We start from the raw sequence: 20,678 nt of genomic DNA, 5'->3' as shown, positions 1-20,678 counted from the left end.
GCTTCAACAGATGGCTAGGAACGCTGAGGCTCCACCCCAGGTGAGTGGCAGTGGCTCTGTGGAGCAAGAACCTGCTGTTCTCTCTCAGGATAACAGCATTCCTACTCCCACCACTGCCACTCTGCCAGTGCCCTAGTTGCTGCCTGTCAATAAGCCAGCCCAGACAGCTGCTGCCCATGCCGAAGTGGTGCAGTCTACAGCCGGGCCTTCTCGGCCCAGAGCGACTCATGGTCGTCCGATGTACTCTTCCCCCACTGAAAGTCAGCAGCCTTCCACCAACTGTGCTGCAGCTACTGGGGTATAACTAGAGTAGGAAAAGGGACACAAAAGACAGAGACTAAGGAAATTCACAAGGGTGATTAGTTGACTTTGTTCTTTTGATTTGAATTTGATAAATTATGTTTGGAATGTGTGTTTTGTGGTGGCTTTCATTTCAGCTTTGTGCCTAGGAGGACGCTGTGATGTTCCGTGACAGAGGGATGATAAGATGGGGAAGTGTTGAGCAACAGGAGTCTGGGGTTTCATTCACTCGAACCGGAGCCTGATGAGGCGCTCACGGACAGCCCGTCCGGAACGGGAACGTACTGCTTGCCTCCTCCTGCTCCTCCTGAGGTGGTCCCAGAATCCGTGGTGGCAAGAGCTGTGCCCTGATGATGGCCAAATTGTGGAGCACGCAGCAGACCATCACGAAATGGGACACCAGCTCCAGCGAGTGCTGGAGGGCTACTCCCGAGCGGTCAAGGCAGCGGAACCGCTGCTTGAGCACCCCGATGGTGTGCTCAATGACGTTCCTCGGGGCAGCATGGCTGTCATTATACGAGTGCTGGTCATGCGTGCTGAGGTTGCGGAGGGGAGTCATCAGCCAGGTGCAGAGTGGATGTCCCTTGTCGCTGAGCAGCCTCCCTCGGGTTTGATGTTGGTGGCTGGAAGATTGCTGGCACACCAGAATGGCGCAGGATGAATGCATCATGACTGCTGCCAGGATAGCGGGCATTGACCATCATGATGCACTGGTCATGCTCTCATAAAAACTGCATATTAAGTGAGTGGTAGCCTTTGCGGTTACGGAACATCTCAGGATGGGTATACAGTGCCCGCATATGCAGTCGATGGCGCCCTGCATCATGGGGAAGCCTGCTATCCTGGCAAAGCCACATGCGCACTTGTCCTGCTTATCTCTGTTCAGAGAGAAGACAATGAACTCCCTTCTCCTGGTGTAGAGAGCCTCTCTGACCTCCTGGATGCAGTGATGGACGGCAAACTGGGAGATGTTAGTTATGTCTCCTGCTGCAGACTGGAAGGATCCGGTGGCAAAAAACTGAGGGCCACGGTGACCTTGAAGGTCATTGGGAGAGCCGTCGTCGCCCTGTTCTGAGGCTGCAGGTCTGGTTGCAGGAGGTGGCAGAATTCTGTGACCACCTCCTTGTTGAAGCGGAGCCTCCTAATACACGGCTCCTGGCTTAGGTGCAGGTAGGAGAAGTGCTCCCTGAAGACCCTAGGTGGGTAAGGCCTCCGAGATCCTTCCTGTCCCTCCTCCCTCGGCGAGCATCTTGTCCTCTTCTTCGCTGCCTCCGTTCCATCTCCCTCTCCCTCATACTTGAACACGAGGGAGGCTGCAAGTAGAGCCCCCATGCAGGTGGTCTGAGCAAAAGCCTTTAAATCATGGTTGTTGTTGTTGGAGGTCAATCATCACAGCCCCAGGACATCGCTGCAGGAGTTCCTCAGGGCAGTGTCCTAGGCCCAACCATCTTCAGCTGCTTCATCCATGACCTTCCGTCCGTCATAAGGTCAGAAGTGGGGATGTTTGCTGATGATTGCACAGTGTTCAGTGTCATTCACAACTCCTCAGATAATGAAGCAGTCCATGCCTGCATGCAGCAAGAGCTGGACAACATTCAGTCTTGGGCTGATAAGTGACAATTAACATTCACGCCACACAAGTGCCAGGCAATGACTATCTCCTACAAGCGAGAGTCCAACCATCGCAGAGTCCCGCATCAACAACATCCTGTGGGTCACCATTGACCAGAAACTTAACTGGACCAGCCACATACTGTGGCTACAATAGCAGGTCAGAGGCTGGGTATTCTGCGGCAAGTGTCTCACCTCCCGACTCCCCAAAGCCTTTCCACCATCTACAAGGCATAAGTCAGGAATGTGATGGAATACTCTCCACTTGCCTGGATGAGTGCAGCTCCAACAACATTCAAGAAGCTCGACACCATTCAGGACAAAGCAGCCCATTTGATTGGCAACCCATCCACCACCTTAAATATTCACTTCCTCCACCACCAGCGTACCGTGGCTGCAGTGTGTACCATCTACAAGATTCACTGCAGCAACTCGCCAAGGCTTCTTCAGCAGCACCGCCCAAACCTGCGACCTCGTCCACCTAGAAGGACAAGGGCAGCAGGCGCATGGGAACACCACCACCTGCAAGTTCCCCTCCAAGTCACACACCTTCATCATCGCTGGGTCAAAATCCTGGAACTCCCTCCCTAACAGTCCTGTGGGTGCACCATCACCCCACTGACTGCAGCGGTTCAAGAAGGTGGCTCACCACCACCTTCTCAAAGGCAATTAGGGATGGGCAATAAATGCTGGCCTTGCCGGCGACGCCCACATCCCAGGAACGAATAAAAAAGAGAAGCAAGGCATTCTCCACTTGCAGCAATACTCCCCGTCACCTCAGTAACTTGAAGTAACTTTAGAAAACTCAAAAAAGTTGCACAAACAGAGACAGTAGAAATCAAAAAGCAAATCAGTTGCAAGTTGTTGATGATCAGTTTAAATAGTGCTGTTGGGGGGGTCCTTGTGTGAAGGAATTCTACTATATAACCTTTTCAGAAAAATATACTATATAAGATAAATACACTATTGCCTTTTTAGAAAAATACACCATAACTTTTTTAAGGGAAGGCATGGCAAGCTGGATTTGGAAATCCTACCTTCTGAAAGAATTCTGGCCTCGTTGAGATAAGACAGTGGTTAACCCTGAAGGGTGTAATGATATCAGCAAATAGTGATGGTATTTGCCTGTTTGATTATGATGCCTTACCAGCATATTTGCCTGTTTGATTATTTATGCCTTACCAGCAGAGGGCATGTGAGAGAGGCAGAGTTTAGTTTTAGTTTCTTCTTTGTTTGTCTCAGTCTTTATGAGCTCCATTTTTGCATCTGCTATGGGCAGTGCACTTGTGATCATGTCCACGTAGGCGTTCACTTTTTCATCCATTTTGGTGTTTGCGGGCTCTCTTGGGTCAACAGCTCTGGACGTGTCTGCTGTATACATCAGCTTACCCGGTGTGTATGTAACATTCAGTGTATAGCGTTGCAGCCTGATCATCATTCTTTGTATTCTAAGCGGACAGCTATTTAGTGGCTTTTGGAACAATGCAATCAAGGGCTTATGGTCAGTCTCTACACTGATTGCTTGTCCTGCCACAAACTGGTGAAATCTTTCACAGGCGTATGTGATGCTGAGCAGCTCCTTTTCTATTTGAGCATATCGCGTCTCCGCGTCTGTCATTGAGCGCGATGCATATGCAATAGGTTGCCAGTAGTCATATTTTTGCAGAAGAACGGCTCCGAGCCCACTCTGTGATGCATCTGATGATATCTTGATGGGTCTCGCTGGGTCATAAAACCTCAGAACTGGTTCCTCTGTGAGTAGTTTCTTTAGATCGCTCCATGACTTCTCATGCTCATGATTCCATTCCCATTCTATGTTCTTTTCAGTTAGTCTTCTCAGTAGCACCATCTTTTCTGAGAGGTTGGATATGAATTTACCTATGTAGTTGATCATTCCATTAAACCTCTGCACGTCCTTTTTGCATTGTGGCTTTGGCATATTCTCAATGGCGGACACCTTTCTGGGATCTGGTCTGATGCCCTCACTGCTAAGGATATCTCGCACGAATGTCAGTTCTGTCACCCCGAGCTGGCATTTCTCTCTATTCAGCTTCAGGTTTGTTTTCCTTGTTGCTTCCAGCACTTTTTTCAGTCTCTCATCATGCTCAGTTCTCGTGGTTCCCCATACTATGATGTCATCCATTGATGTATCAACTCCCTCCAGGTGCTCATAGATCATATGGATAGTTTTGTGATACACTTCAGGAGCTGAGGCAATGCCAAATGGTAACCTTAGGAATCTGTATCTGCCAAATGGACTGTTGAACGTGCACAGTCTTGAACTTGCCTCGTCCAGTTTCATCTGCCAAAATCCTGATGATGCATCTAACTTGCTGAAATACTTTGCATTTGCAAACTGTGACATGATTTCCTCACGTGTAGGAAGCTTGAAGTGCTCTCTCTTTATTGCTCTGTTTAGATCTCTTGGATCCAGGCAAATTCTGAGCTTTCCATTCTTTTTGTCCACAACGACGAGGGAACTCACCCACTCAGTTGGCTCATCTATCTTCTGAATCACGTTCAGGCTTTCCATCCTGTCCAACTCTGCCTTCAGTTGCTTTTGAAGAGCAAACGGAACTTTTCTGCATGGATGTATGACTGTTGGCATACTTTTATCTACTCTGATCGTGTGTTCTCCTGGAAGGCAGCCTAGACCCTGAAATAGGTCGTTGTACTCTTTCATGAGTTCATCATAGACTGTCTCTCCTTCGCTTTCCACAACGAGGACTCTCTTTACCAGGTTCAGTCTCTCACAGGCTATTAAACCTAGTATGGCTTGCACATCCTTTGGCACCACGATTAATGCTAGCGTGTGCTCTCTGTCCTTGTGTGTCACTTTGACAATGCATCTTCCTTTCACTGGTATATCAGTACCTGAATATCCTGTCACTTTCACTTTGATTCCATGTATCTTTGGTCTGGGTCTAATTTTCTTAAAATCAGTCTCTGATATCACATTAACTTGTGCTCCAGTATCCAATTTAAATGGAATGTGTGTGTCATTCACTTTTAGTGTCAACATCCAGTCTCTTTTTTTCTTTTTTGTTTTCAGACACAACATCCACATAGAACTCCTCAATCTCGCTTTCATCTACTGCATGGACCTTGCTTTGTTGCGCTTGGTTCTTACAGCAACGGGCATAATGGTTGTTTTTGTTGCAACTATTGCATGTTTTACCATATGCTGGACACTTTTTTGGTGGATGCTGTGTACCGCATCGACTACATGACTTTCGATTGGCCCTTTCATTTTTGTTCGCTGGCCACGCCTCTTTTTTCACATTGGCGCTCTTTTGTTAAACGGTTTGTGTCCGTTCTTTCTCACTGCATCCACGTTGCAGCTACTGTCATTGAACAGCTCTTTTGCCTGCGACTTCACAGTCTCTGTAGCCCTACACAGTGCTATGGCTTTTCCCAGGTCTAGATTTTGCTCTCTTAGCAGTCTTTCCCTTAGACCATTATCTGGAATACCACACACCAGTCTGTCTTTTATCAGCGAGTCTGTCAGTCCCCCAAATTCACACGTTTTGCTTCCGTTTCTCAGTTCAGTCACATACTGATCAATAGTCTCTCCCGTTTTCTGTACACATGTGAAAAATCTGTGCCTCTCAAACGTCACGTTACGTTTAGGTATGCAGTAGGCCTCAAACTGTTCCATTATTTTATCCAACTTCATTTTGTCTCCATCAGCAGCGAATGTGAAGTTATTATACACCTCCAGCGCTTCATCACCCACGACATGTAAGAACACTGACGCTTTCATTTTATCACTTTTCTCGTCAGCTCCGATTGCCGCTAAATACAACTCCAAACGTTGTTTGAACTTCCTCCAATTTTCAGCCACATTACCTGTCAACTGAAGCTTCGCCAGTGGGTGTAAACCTTCCATTTTTCACTTCGTTAGCTATTCTCCAATGGTAAGTAACGATGTTCTCTTTTGGCTTGCTAATATGTGGAGAGCTGATTTAACTTCAGATTTTTCCTCTTCATCTCTTTCAATCACTTCTTCTGACACCATGTATTGATTTCTATGTGGGTTCAATGACGAAACATTCATGAAAGAGAATGTCTTTTAATCTAAAGTATGTTCAACTCAGTTAACAGCATTACAGGAGACACCATCTTAGAGATCCACCTAAAACGAAACTAAAACTAAACTCTGCCTCTCACATACCTTATAAGGAACTCTACCTTATAAATTCTTTGGCACATGACAAACTGGGTTTGGAAATTTAGAAACCTAAATATGAAATAGCTATGAAAGAATTGTAGCTATTGAAATAGGACAAGTTAATAACCCTGAATTTGTAACATTATTATTACAATAAGACAATGGTCAGCCCTGGATGAATGATCGTGATTAAAACCTCTTGAGAATGACATGATGTAAGGCCCTTTGCCCATATATGGTAAACTCCCACTAGCTATTGATGATGTGGCAGTAAGAATTTCATTAGGTTAGCTAAAAGATGATTAGTGATAATTAACTTGGATTAACAGAAACCTTATGAAAAACAACTGAAAAAGGGGTATAAATATTGGAGTCTCGAATGAGATAATCAGACTCGCTTTAATTGGGCAAAGCGATTCTCGACTACAGGGGCGGCTCTGTAGTTCTTCACTCTTTTGTACCTCGGGATTGAAGGTAACTGCTACCTTGATAATTGATGGATATCCTGTAATAGACAAGTTTAAGAACTGTAATACTGTAGCAAAGTTAAGATTTATAAGTAGGATTTTCTGTTAAGAGTAAGATTGTATTTTTTCTCTTTTTAAAACTGTTAACGTTGCGATTGATTCACCAACTGTAAATTGCATGTCATTTTTTAAAATAAATCTCTCTATATTTTTAGAATTGTCTCATATATACGTCTTCTGCATCAATAATTTGGGAACCCAATCTTTGTACACTCTTTGGTGGAGAGTTACATATCTGAAGGAAATCTCCAGACCCTCATAATATCCGGGACTTTACTGTCTGCCTAAACTTATTAAAAGTGCTATCTGGAGGACGGTAACATTCTCGGGTTGTTCCTTTCCTTTAGGGAGAGATAGCCCGGACCTTTAGACCCAGTTAAGTGTCTCTAGGATTCGGCTACCTCAACCTTTAGTTGAAAGTGAAGATCTGAGAAATATGCCTGATCCGGATAGCCCCAAAGGGGCTCGGACTAGTAAATATCCTTTCACTTGCTGCTGCTGAACGCATGGTCAGCTGGTCGTAATTAGGAGTCGGTGTTAAATGGAGCGGTAACATTGAAAATGGCAGATCGCCTGTCAAATCAGCGTTGCACACTCATTGATGTCACGACCTGCCTCATCTAAATTGAGCACAGAAATGACAGCGCTACCGACCTCCCCAAAATGGCGGCCACCGCAGGACCCACTGGGTGGAAGTAAGGCAGCCGCCATTTTTTCAGCAAAACCTGCCCTAACGGCTGGCACTAAACCTCCGAATTTCGCGGCCAATGACCTGTGAAGGGTTATGGATCCGTGGGTACAAGTCGCCCTCTGGTGGCCATATGTAACCTGGGCAGTGAGTGCAGGCAAATGTGACCATAGGAGTGTCACAGATGAGTCCAAAATTCAATCACCCACAAACTCCTGAATGCACAAAAAATACTTTTTGGAGATTAATATTTAACCTGGAACTCAGCATTTTTCTTCTTGACATTTCAGTTCTGATCCCTTTATAATTAATTGTCACAATCTAATTTCTGTTTCCAACTCCTGTTTTGGTTTTAGTGAGATTTAATACTCACAGAATGGAAAAATAGTTTATTAGCAAACCACCATAAGCGGAATAAAGATATTTGGGCAGATGCCTGATACCATCACTTGGCAGTTTACCACTCACTGCATTTTCACATGTGGATCCAATGGACAGTGGATTATGAAATTGCGAAGCATGCTATTACAACGTTATCACCTGAAGCATACAGGCGAACTTCATGGAAATTTCCATATAGTACTTAGAGTTGGTGATACTTGAAAACTCTGGTTAGATGGAATGAATGCTTCTGATTATAAAGGGACTGGGTCAATGTTAAGGAATCGGTTATTGAAACAAGTTCCAGATAATCTGAGTTTGGTTACTTGGTAAGGGGTATCAAGCAGTTAGACAGACAATGTTATCATTTTGTAACATTGCGAACGCCTCGAAAACTTCACATAGGTGGGCAATCATTCGCCCTAAACTACCCATCCAATGAGTTGCTCACTGAGCCAGATGTTTAGCCCATACACTGTGAGCCTGTATCATTACAGCTGAGCAGAACACAAAAAAGGGTGATGACGAAAAGATTCGGGGCCTCATGCATCACAATGCAGTCACTCCCGAACCACCAGGAGCCATGCAATCTCCTGGGGGAGGCGAAAAACCCTGGACAATTAGGGGGGAAAAATCTGGAAAATTCCTCTCCTACCCCTTTAGACAATTAAAAGCTGGTCCAGGAGAACACACTGACCCTAATTTATATTACAGGGTATCTTCCTCTTGTACGATGTAATCTTCGCTCCAGCCAGAAACAGGTCTAGCCGTCTCTCGAGGATATAGTGAATCAGTGTTCACTACACTCACTGCACGGGCCGGCCAGCAACCTCTTCCACAGGTCCACTATTCTCTGGGTATAGAAGAACTGCCTAACTTCCAACCTAGGTCTGTACTTACATAACGTGTAAGCGTGACCCCATGACCTCCAACCTATCCAATTTGTCCACGTGACCCCATGACCTCCAACCTATCCAACTTGTCCACATAAACACAATCCAGTCCCTTCATTATTTTATAAACTTCAATCAAATCGCCTCTGAGTCTACACTTCTCCGGCGTGTACAGACCCAGCTCTTTTAGTTCTGTCTAGGTAGCTAAGGGGTCTTAAACTGAGCCCGCTCCAAAGCCTCAATACCCCCCCCCCCAACATGTGAGGGGACCAAAACTGGACACAGTATTCTAAATGAAACCTAACCAAGGCCTTGTGCAAGGACAAAATGGTATGTTTTGTTTTGTAGTGAATTGTCCTGTGTCAACCTAGTACCCAGTTTGCTTTAGATATAGCTGCACAGCATTGGCTGTGAATCTTTAGTGAGTGATGTACCAGAACACCTAGATCATTTTCTTTCACCCCTGGCTTCAGTTCTGTTCCCTGTGGGGTGTATGTATATCTAGCAGTAGACTTGCTCACACACATAACACTACACTTTTCTGGGTTAAACATAATTTTCCAAACATGGACTCATTTCCCCAGCATATCAAGATCTGCTTGCAGTAGTTTAGCATCCTCTACAATTCTAATTCCTGCACGTAGTTTTGTATCATCCGCAAACTTGTGGATCATTCCCCCTGTGATGAAATATTCCATTCATCACTGCCTGTGACTGTGGTTGGTTTCAGGTTCCCCCTTACCATTGTATTGCCTGTGACTGTGGTTGGTTTCAGGTTTCTCCTCACCATTGTATTGTGTATTGGAATGTATGGAATGTGTTGTGTGTAGGGCTCCGCCCATACCTGGCCTCTATGTAAGCCAGCTCAGTCTGGCCTCACAGCCAGTACTGCAGACCTCCAGGGAAGATACCTCTCTCCTATCCGTGTTATCTTCTAAGTTAATAAAAGCCTTGTTTTGTTTCGCTAACATCGAGTCTCGGGATTATTGAGGCACATCAATTTTATTAACTTATTTTTCAACACAATGGATCAACTCCTGAAACCCGAACGTTTGGATTTGGATCAGCATGCTCCGGACGCATCAGCACGCTTCGGACACTGGTTTATGTGTATGGAATTCTTCCTGGACAATTCCGCAGCCGTCAAAGACGCTACGGACGCTGCGAGTATGAAACTCGGAATTCTGCGGAATTGGGTAAGCCACCGGGTTTACCCCCTCATCCAAGACGCCGACACGTACCTGGCCGCCTGCGACATCTTAAAGGCGCATTACCAGCAGCCTACGAATGAGGTGTATGCTAGGCATCTGCTCGCCACTCGCGCACAGCGACCTGGGGAATCGGTGGAGGAGTTCCTAGGCACCCTGAAAATGCTTGGCAAAGACTGCAAGTGCCGAGATGTAACAGCCGCAGTGTACACCGACGAGCTTGTTCGCGATGCCTTTATCACAGGCCTCAGCTCCACTTACATCCGGCAAAGACTGCTGGAAAAAACGGGATTGGACCTGAAACAGGCTGCGGACACCGCGCGATCCCTGGATGTGGCCCAGAGAAACTCGGACGCCTACTCTTCAGCCGACGCCGTCCACGCCGCCACGTGTGCACCAAGGGCGCCGCCATCTTGGAAGGCATCTTCCTCGCCCGGCAGCCCGACACCGTCGGGGCCCCGCTCTCCCCCCCCCCCCAAGAAGCCCTACGACAGCCGCGACGCGTCGGGGACCCAACTGCTACTTCTGCGGGCAGCCAAAGCACACCAGAAACCTGTGCCCGGCGAAAGGCACCACCTGCTTTAAGTGCGGCAAGAAGGGGCACTTTGGGAAGGTGTGCAGAGGGAACCCCGCTGGAAAACCAAAACCCGCCACCGCCGCGTGTGCGCCGTAGGAGCGGCCATCTTGGACGCCATCTTGCCCGACCTCGTGGGGTCCGCCATCTTGTGAGCAGACAGCGCGGACGCCATCTTGTCTCGATCAGGGCCCTACAGTGGCATCGGTCACAGTGGACCAGACCAGGCCCCACCCGCTATCCAAATCAATGGTGGACATCGAGGTAAACGGGTGCGGGGTTAAATGTTTAATTGACAGTGGAAGCACAGAGAGTTTTATCCACCCGGAACTGGCACGACAACTCTCCCTAAAGGTGGTCCCTACTCGGGGTACCATCTCTATGGCTGATAAAACCCAGACATCGACCATTCTGGGTTACTGCACGGTACAATTGTCCGTTAACGGGACTGTATACGATAATTTTAAAGTATTAATCATGAAGAAACTATGCGCGAGCGTGATCTTGGGCCTGGATTTCCAGTGCAACCACCAAAGCATCACGCTCAAGTACGGTGGGTCCCAGCCGCCCCTCACAGTGTGCGGCCTGGCTACCCTGAAGGTAAAGCCGCCTTCGCTATTCGCGAACCTTACCCCTAACTGCCGGCCAATAGCGACCAAAAGCAGGAGGTACAGCTGGGAGGACAGGCGGTTTATCGCAACCGAGGTAGACAGGCTCCTGAAAGAGCGCATTATTGAATGCAGCAATAGCCCGTGGCGCGCCCAAGTGGTGGTGGTAAGGGGTAGCGAGTAGAAACGGATGGTGATCGACTATAGCCAAACGATCAACAGGTACACCCAACTAGACGCCTACCCGCTACCCCGCATATCAGAAATGGTGAACCAAATCGCCCAATACCGGGTGTTCTCCACCATCGACCTCAAGTCAGCGTACCACCAGCTCCCTATCAGACCAGAGGACCGCCCGTACACCGCCTTCGAGGCGAACGGACGCCTCTACCAATTCCTCAGAGTCCCCTTTGGGGTGACGAATGGGGTCTCGGTCTTCCAGAGGGAGATGGATCGCATGGTCGATGACCACCACTTGCAGGCAACCTTCCCTTACCTCGACAACGTCACCATCTGTGGTCACAACCAGCAGGATCACGACTCGAACCTCGAGAGGTTCCTGAAAACCGCACAAAAACTCAACCTCACCTACGAGGACAAGTGCGTTTTCAACACCACGCGCCTCTGCATACTAGGCAGCGTGGTGGAGAATGGGGAAATCGGACCAGACCCCGACCGATTGCGCCCCCTACGGGAGCTGCCCCTGCCCAACACTCCCAAAGCCCTGAAAAGGTGCCTGGGGTTATTTTCTTATTATTCCCAATGGGTCCCCAACTACTCCGACAAAGCCCGCCCCCTCTTGAAAGCATCCTCTTTTCCGCTCTCTGCTGAGGCCCACGCCACCTTCAAAAGCATTAAGCAGGATATTGAGCGGGCCACGCTACAGGCAGTGGACGAGAACACTCCATTTCAAGTGGAAAGTGATGCGTCTGACTTTGCCTTGGCGGCCACCCTCAACCAGGCGGGGCGGCCCGTAGCTTTCTTCTCGAGGGCCCTCCAAGGGCCCGAGATCAGACACTCCTCCGTGGAAAAGGAGGCCCAAGCCATCGTGGAGGCAGTGCGCCACTGGCGCCACTACCTAGCCGGCAAACGCTTCACCCTACTTACCGACCAGCGGTCGGTAGCGTTTATGTTCAATAATAAACAGAGGGGGAAGATCAAAAATGATAAGATTCTTAGGTGGCGGATCGAGCTCTCCACCTTCGAGTATGACATCATTTACCGGCCAGGGGCCCTTAACGAATCCCCAGATGCCCTCTCACGAGGGATGTGTGCCAGCGCCACCGGGGATCGGCTACAGACCCTCCACAACGACCTCTGCCACCCAGGGGTCACGCGGCTGTTTCACTTCATAAAGTCCCGCAACTTACCCTACTCGATTGAGGAAGTTCGGTCTCTGACCAGGAACTGCCGCACTTGCGCTGAGTGCAAGCCTCGGTTCTACCACCCCGATAGAGCCCACTTAATCAAAGCTACACGGCCCTTTGAGCGGCTCAGCTTAGATTACAAGGGCCCCCTCCCGTCTGTCGACCGCAATGTTTACTTCCTGAACATTGTGGACGAATACTCCCGGTTCCCATTCGCCTTCCCCTGCCCAGACATGACCAGCGCCACGGTCATTAAATGCCTCAACAGCCTGTTCTGCCTGTTCGGTATGCCGAGCTACATCCACACGGATAGGGGGGCGTCCTTCATGAGTGAAGAGCTACGCCAGTACATGCTGTCCAGGGGTATCGCCACGAGCCGTACCACCAGCTACAACCCCCGGGGTAACGGTCAAGTGGAGCGAGAGAACGGGACAGTATGGAAAGCAGTCACTCTAGCTCTAAGGACCAAGGGCCTCCCTATCTCCCGCTGGCAGGAAGTCCTCTCAGATGTGCTCCATTCGATACGGTCGCTATTGTGTACTGCCACTAATGCCACGCCTCATGAACGAATGTTTAGCTTCCCCCGGAAATCCACCTCAGGCGTATCCATGCCGTCATGGCTCTCCACCCCGGGTCCGGTATTCGTGCGAAGGCATGTGAGGGGCCATAAGACGGACCCTCTCGTGGAGCCAGTGCACCTACTCCACGCCAACCCCCAATACGCGTATGTCCGGCACGCCGACGGAAGGGAGGACACCGTGTCAATAAAAGACGTCGCCCCAGCCGGTAACGACAACAACCACGGCAATAGCAGCAACAACGACCACAGCAACTCTTACCCACCCACTACTCTTTCATCACCCCCGGAAGAACATCGACCAACGGCAACCCCACCAACTACCCCTTCAACAACCCTGGCGGCACCCCCGGCAGAGACCCAGGAGGCCACCGGGGACACCCAGCCGACACCACAACAGCCACGTCGGTCGCAGAGGACTACCAAACCCCCGAACAGACTAAATCTATAGAAGGGGTGAATGTGATGAAATATTCCATTCATCACTGCCTGTGACTGTGGTTGGTTTCAGGTTCCCCCTTACCATTGTATTGCCTGTGACTGTGGTTGGTTTCAGGTTTCTCCTCACCATTGTATTGTGTATTGGAATGTATGGAATGTGTTGTGTGTAGGGCTCTGCCCATACCTGGCCTCTATGTAAGCCAGCTCAGTCTGGCCTCACAGCCAGTACTGCAGACCTCCAGGGAAGATACCTCTCTCCTATCCGTGTTATCTTCTAAGTTAATAAAAGCCTTGTTTTGTTTCGCTAACATCGAGTCTCGGGATTATTGAGGCACATCACCCCCAACACCTATATCTAGGTCATTAATGAAGATAGTAAAGAGTAAAGGTCCTAACATCAATCCCTGTGGGACACCAATGGTAACCAGTCTTCAAGAAGGTCTAAATCCATTGACAACAACTTCCTGCCTACAGACATTCAGTCAATTCTTAATCCACTGTGACAGATTCTATCTTGTAGAGTAGCCTTGTGAGGTACCTTATCAAAAGCTTTCTGAAAGTCCAGGTAGACAATGTCTACTGCGTTGCCCTTATCCACTAACTTAGTAACTTCTTCAAAAAATTTGATCAAATCAGTAAGACACAACCTTCTTTTCCAGAAGCTGTGTTGAGTGTCCCGAATGTCACCTTTTCTATCTAAGTGGTCATATAGAGCATCTCTACGATACCTTCGAACATCTTACCTATTACTGATGTCAAACTAATGGACCTATAGTTACTTGTCTCTGCCTTATCACCCTTTTTAAAAATTAGAACTATATTAACATCCTTCCAGTCTGAGGGAACAGTCCTCAACTCTAGCAAGTTATTAAAGATACGGGCAAGGTGCTCGCATAGCACCTGTCCCATTTCTTTAATGACCCTTGCGTCGATGTCATCTGGGCTGTCAGCCGATCTATTTTAAGGTTCCTTATTCTGCCTAAGGCAGTATCCGCGTCTAATTTATTAATAATTTTACTGTTAACAGCACAACTTATGGCTGTTAAATTAGGCATTGTCTTCAAAAGTAAAGACTGGTGCAAAATACTCATTTAATATCTCTGCCATATCCTGAGAGTCTCTTCTGTCCTAGACAATCTTGGAATGGCCCAATATAGTCTTTGATCGTCAATAGGAATTCAAATTGTGTGGCTAAACCAGCCAGTCACCGGCAGAGATAAGTGTGTCACTTAGCTGTACAAGCTGTCGGAGATCAAGGAAGACGAGAGTTAAGCCAGCTAACCCAGAATACAGTTTCTAATGCACAAGATGGATTCAGCCACAGTAGAAGATCAGAGTATACAGGTGTCCCCACCACCAAAGAGAGGTTCAGCAACTCGAATTCCAGAAGCTAACACCACATTCCCAGGGGAGGAAGATGGTCAACTCAACCATGCTACTCATAAGGACAAGGTCATATAAGCTTTGGAAAAATTGCTAACCACCAGCACATAGACTCTAATCTATTCAATAGATTGGCTATCCAATGCTGTTAACTTGTCAGCTGTCTAAGGAGTGAGTCCGAATTTAATTTCACCAATTTGCAGTAGTCTCAGACACTGATCTCAATTATAATTTAATAACCAGTAATCCAGTTAATGCTGAATTATATATGATACGCCGAATTGCCTTTACCACCAGTCTATTAATTATTATTCAAGTTGCTAGGTAACCCTGTCTACAACTATTTACTTCTACTAATTATTTGTATTCTCAATGTTTAAATTTAAGTAGCACCTATGATTTTGAAGTCAATAAACAAATGTTAGTGCATGATTTGCTGTCTGACTTCTTCTTTGATGATTTGGCAAGAAAGGGTTAATTCATTCACTCAATAGCTTGTGGGTATCCGAATTGGGAATTGGTATGGTAAACTCAAATTCAATCTGAACTGGGTGAGGTAAGATAGTTCAGTGAGCCAAACTTAGGCATCATTCACTCCTAGACGCAGGCTGGGAGGTAAACCCCAGATGGTTCCTTAGTGAGAAGTTAAGGTGAAGAGGGTTAATGATTCATCTGATTTCTTCATATATAGTTGTCAGGATACAAAAACTCAGTGTTCTTGCAACAAGGCATCCTTATATGCCTTGCCTATTCAAGGAAGGACACAAGTTGTCACATGATCCACACCCTAGCCAATGGCAGTGTGAATGTTTTGCTTGGTGCATTGCTTCAGCTAGGCACTGGTCAACATAATGGAGTCAAAGCTCATTCGAAGTACCCCCAACCATCAGTGTGAGGTAGTTTGGCAAATGGACCAATGCAGTTAATTTGATGCCAGACAGATCACATCCACAGCCTTTACCATGTAGTACACAAGACTGCGGCAAGAGCAAGTTCCAGAGGCACTAGGCGTAGGTGTTGTACATCTGTTGGGCAGGTTTCCATGCAGCTGTGAGTTCCAGCAACCCAGGAGGCTCAGTAGGCCATAACAGCTTCCCAAATGCAGTGTGCACAGTCATCACAAGCGAGACACTAGGCACATACTTGAAAGGGAAGTGATGTGACAAAATCAAGCACTTTTGTCTGTGATGGATTATTTATTGGATTCTTTCTTATTAATCACAGCACACAGAGTTAAAATAGGTTATTGTTACCTATTTCTGCATGGGTACAGAGAATACACAGCCCAAACTGGTTGAGATGCGTGGATCAATTGTAGTCATTATCCTTGAATAGGGATCTGTCTAACAGCCCATTCAAAGGGCTTGGAATGATCAATCGGTCAAGACATTCCATTCAAGTGCAAGTATCCTGTGGGGTTGTTCACAGTACATTTGTTTTGCTGGTGTATGTGTATGGACAAACGCCATTTTGAATCTTGTAACGGGCTGAGCACTTAATCTAGTTTTGTGAAGTAAAGTTTTTAATGTCCCTTTATTCTGGGACATCTTCAAAAGGAATTTGGAGCTATACCTTGGGCGGTATTACACAAAGACAACAGTCAGTTTAAAATCATCAGGGGTATGACACTAGGTCAGGGGATTTTGTGGTATGGATAATCAAGAATTAATTAAAGGACCGGATTTCATGGGTCAGTTTAATGTCTAAGGTTAGCACAGGAGAAGCATCAGTCACTTTGATATTGAGGAGATTAAAATTTTATAATTTTTTATTGGCCATCCCTAGTTGACTTGAGAATAGAATGATGGGCCGCCGTCTTGAACTGCTGCAGTGCTTCTGGAGATGCTTCTCCTACAATGGTGTTAGGCAAGACGGCCTAGGATTTTGACCCAGCAATGATGAAGGAATGGCAATATATGCCCATGTCTTAAAGGTGCAGATGTTCCCGTGATATTGCTGCCCTTGTCCTTCTTAGTGGTAGAGGTCATAAGGGAGGGAGGTGTTGTCAAAGTAAGTTTGCTGCAATGCAATGTGTAATTGGTACATACTACAGCCATAGTATACAAGTACTGGAGGTAACTGAGTCCAATTACAGAGGCACCAATCAAGCAAACTGCTCTGTCCTGGATGGCATCAAGCTTCTTCAGTGTTGTTGCAGCTGCACCCATCCAGGCAGATGGTGAGCATTCTAACTTGAGTCTTGTAGATGGTGGAGAGGCTTTGAGGGGTCAGGAGGTGAGCTACTCATCGCTGAGTAACAAGCCTCTGCCCTGCTTTTGTACCTATGGTATTGATATGGCTGTTGCAGTTTAGCTTCTGGTCAATGGTGACCTCCAAGATATTGATGATGGGGAAACTCAGTGATGGTGGTGCCAGGGAGATGTAATTGGGATTTTTCTTGCTGTAGATAATCATTATCGGATACTTATGTGGTGTGACTGTCACCTGCCACTGGTCAGCCTAAGCTTGTATGTTGTCCAAGTCCTGCTGTAGATTGGCTTCATTACTAATAGGAGTTGTGAATGGAGCTGAACAGTGGAATCATCAGCCCCAGTCCTGATCTTATGACAGAGGGAAGGCATTGAGGAAGCAACTGAAGATGGTTGGGCTGAGGACCCTGCTCTGATGATCTTCTGCAACTATGCCCTGTGGCTGCAATGACTGGCTTCAGACAACCAGAAACAGAGGAGGCTGAGGGGAGATTTAATTGAGGTGTATAAAATTATAAGGGGCCTAGATAGAGTGGATAGGAAGGACCTATTTCTCTTAGCAGAGAGGTCAATAACTAGGGGGCATAGATTTAAAATAACAGGTAGAAGGATTAGAGGAGAGTTAAGGAGAGCTTTTTTCACCCAGAGGGTGATGAGGGTCTGGAACTCACTGCCTGAAAGGGTGGTAGAGGCAGCAACCCTCATCGCATTTAAAAAGTACTTGGGTATGCACTTGATGTGCCGTAACCTAGAGGGCTACGGACCAAGAGTAAGAAAGTGGGATTAGGCTGGATAGCTCTTTCGGCTGGCACAGACATGACGGGTCGAATGGCCTCCTTCTGTGCCGTAAATTTCTATGATTCTAACCATGAATATCTTCCTTTGTGTCAGATAGGACTCGAGCCACTATTTGTAGAGTGCAGGTGTCAGCTTGGCTCAAGAATTGCAGCTGAGTCAGAAGGTTGAGTTCAAGTCAACTCCGGGTCTTGAGCGCATAATCTAGACTGACATTACAGTGCAGTATTGAAGGAGTGCTGCATTTGGATGAGATGTTAGACTGACATCCAATCGGCCTGTGGGTGTAAAAGATCCCACAGCACTATTCATAGAAGAGAAGGGGATTTCTCCTGCTGTCCTGGCCAACATTCCACCCTCAACCAACACTGCCAAAAATTGATTACCTGGTTAATTATTTCACTTCCTGTGTGAGAACTTGCGGTGCACAAATTGGCTGCTTTGTTTACCTACAAAACAACAAAGTGACTACATTTCAAAAGTAATTCAGTGGCATGTTCTGAGGACATGAAAGGCACTACCATAAATCCAAGTTATTTCTCTACTCACCTGTTTCACATTCAATTGATTTGTCTGTTGGTTTATATCCTGAGTCACAGTCTGATAGAGTATATATTCTTCTGCTTAATTAAGACAAGGAGATGATGTGACATCACCTCATAGTTCATTATTAATAATGAAAACACAACTATAGCCAGTGAGTATGTGTCAGTTAAAAATTATTCATCCACTTCATCAGAGGCACCCGGTGAAACCCCTGCTCAAGGGTTTATGTGACTCTGATGACAATAACACTGGATCATTTACACTACAGGTTTGCCTTCCATACCAGCATTGGAGACTATAAGAAGATTATGGAATAGCGCAACAAACACCGCTTCCACTTCAGAAACCGGAGATTTGAACTAGGACAAAAGTTGCCTTTTGCTAATAATTGTAAGGATCTCACATGAAATAGGTTTTGATTGTGTCAACCCAGTGCCAAAAGGGCACAAGTCCACAGAACAATACTGCCCACAATCCAACTCATGACTGCCGTTCTCACTTACATGCACTCTGTGATGCCCATTATCACGATGCTACTCACACTGAGGCAGCAACCCTCATCGCATTTAAAAAGTACTTGGGTATGCACTTGACACTTTATTTAGATGGGACATTGCTGTAATAAAGTTGACATGGGACAGTCCTGGCTCTTCGCCCTTCCCATCAGCAGGACAGAGCTGCTTTAAAACAACTTTGTCAAAAGGCAGAGCACCAGCTTGGGACGAGTGCCAGACCACTCAGCTAAATTGACACAGGCTATGAAAGACAATTAGAAAAAGTCCGAACAGAAATAGATCTTTCCTAACATTCATCTGGTGGAATGGTGAAGTATGTGCAACAGAAGAATCGCTGGGACAAGTTTTCACTCACCTCGATACCACCAGTGGAAGAATTAACATTTTCAGCATCCTCATCAACAGCTCGCCAGGGAACTGGAAATACTTGATTTCCTAAAGTCACAAATACACAAATCCAGGTGGATGGGGCCCATTAAAATACTGATAAGTTTGCAGTAAAATATACTGAGGATGAAACAATCTTACATAAATATAATTTGAAATGAAATAGCACCAGACTTTGGCAGAATTTAGAAAAGGCATGTTTATTTGGGAAATACAAATAAAGGCAATTACTTTTGAAAAGGAGAGTAAAGAGAAACCGAGTTTTCAGACCAAGTCCTCAAATAATCACAGCTCATCGTTTATATTGTCATAAAGATAAATAATAGTGTTTGTTGTAGAAGTGGCACCTTTGGACAAAAAAATAATTGATGCAAATTTAACCCTGGTGGAATTGTGAATTTATTGATTTTTTTTTTTAAGTCACACCATTAGGAATTACCAGTTACATAGATGATTCAATATTGTTTGCTGTCAGTGAATTCATGTCAAATATTTTTAGAATTGCCTACCTCTTCAGAGAGATGCCTAGTCCTGAGAAAAAATCCCAGCGAGCACCCGATAATAACGGACAACACCGAGAGAATGAGCAAACCGTTCCTTTTAATGACATCCTTGATCTGAACCGAGACTGCAGCAAATGCCACCGCCATCGTGCCCTGGTTTGCTGCGCTACTCCATCCAGACACCGGTAGTTGTGTGACTGCTCGCAGGCAAGGGCTCAGCTGGAATGTCCGATCGTTGGGCTTTGCACACACAAAACCTCTGACCTCCCAGCCAAACTTCGTCAAATAGAAAGCTCGCACCAGCTGCCATTATTATCCCAAACTGATGTCTCTGATCCCATTATCCGAGAGTTCATTAAGTATCAAAGACGATTATTGACCAACCTAAGGGCTTGAGTTCTGCCAGCACTCAGAGATGACATTTCCGGCTCCTGGACTTAAACATTCGAAATGGTTCTGGAGAACATGTAAACTAGAAAAACAGAGCAACATTTATTCAAATGTTACTCCTAGGGTAGCTTCCCTTCTGTTCTAGCCCATTAACCAAAAAAAATTATTAATTTTAGGTTTGAATCTGCAATTACAAGAAAAAGTTCCAGCAGTCAAATGGCTCAGTCGATAAATGAACTACCCGGTATGGTAATGAGCTGCACAGACCAGATAGTTGTTCTCAATAGAGTGGAGGAAGAGAGAGAGAGAGCGAGGCCGACAGAGAGCCAAAAGGTGGATTGGTGGAAAAGGCAAATGGAATTCTGGGTTTTATACAGAGAGGGTTGAATATAAAAACATGGAAGCGTTGATGAATCTGTGGAAGACATTAGGCCACAATTTTGGGCAGAGAAGGCTAAGAGAATGTCTGATGGAAATTTTTGAATGGGTTTGACAATTAAAGATTATTTCCACTGGTCAACGAATCAGTAACAATGAGGCATAAATCTAGGATTAGTACTATAAGCCTATAGGGAGAGGTTACAATAATGTTTATCATGCAGA

At 46.3% G+C, this 20,678-nt stretch overlaps 1 protein-coding gene across 2 annotated transcripts in view; it reads right to left on the bottom strand.

The window, feature by feature from the left end:
- slc1a7a (solute carrier family 1 member 7a) overlaps window positions 1-19,977 on the bottom strand; it is a 149,050-nt gene extending 129,073 nt beyond the window's left edge. For both annotated transcript variants that reach the window (XM_085982805.1, XM_085982804.1), the window contains exons 1-2: window positions 19,692-19,977; window positions 19,151-19,230 (exon numbers count right to left, since the gene is read on the bottom strand). In XM_085982805.1, coding sequence (XP_085838931.1) covers window positions 19,151-19,230; window positions 19,692-19,832 — 221 coding nt within the window. In that variant the 5' untranslated portion in view covers window positions 19,833-19,977. The remainder of the gene's footprint in view (window positions 1-19,150; window positions 19,231-19,691) is intronic.
- Between the last annotated feature and the right edge of the window lie 701 nt (window positions 19,978-20,678).

The sequence above is a fragment of the Somniosus microcephalus genome, chromosome 3 (genome assembly GCF_052327205.1).
Source record: "Somniosus microcephalus isolate GS21.2 chromosome 3, FLI_Smic_1.0, whole genome shotgun sequence".
NCBI lineage: Eukaryota > Metazoa > Chordata > Chondrichthyes > Squaliformes > Somniosidae > Somniosus > Somniosus microcephalus.
The sequence above is the reverse complement of the archived record's forward strand: the minus strand, read 5'-3'. Positions and strand labels throughout refer to the sequence as shown.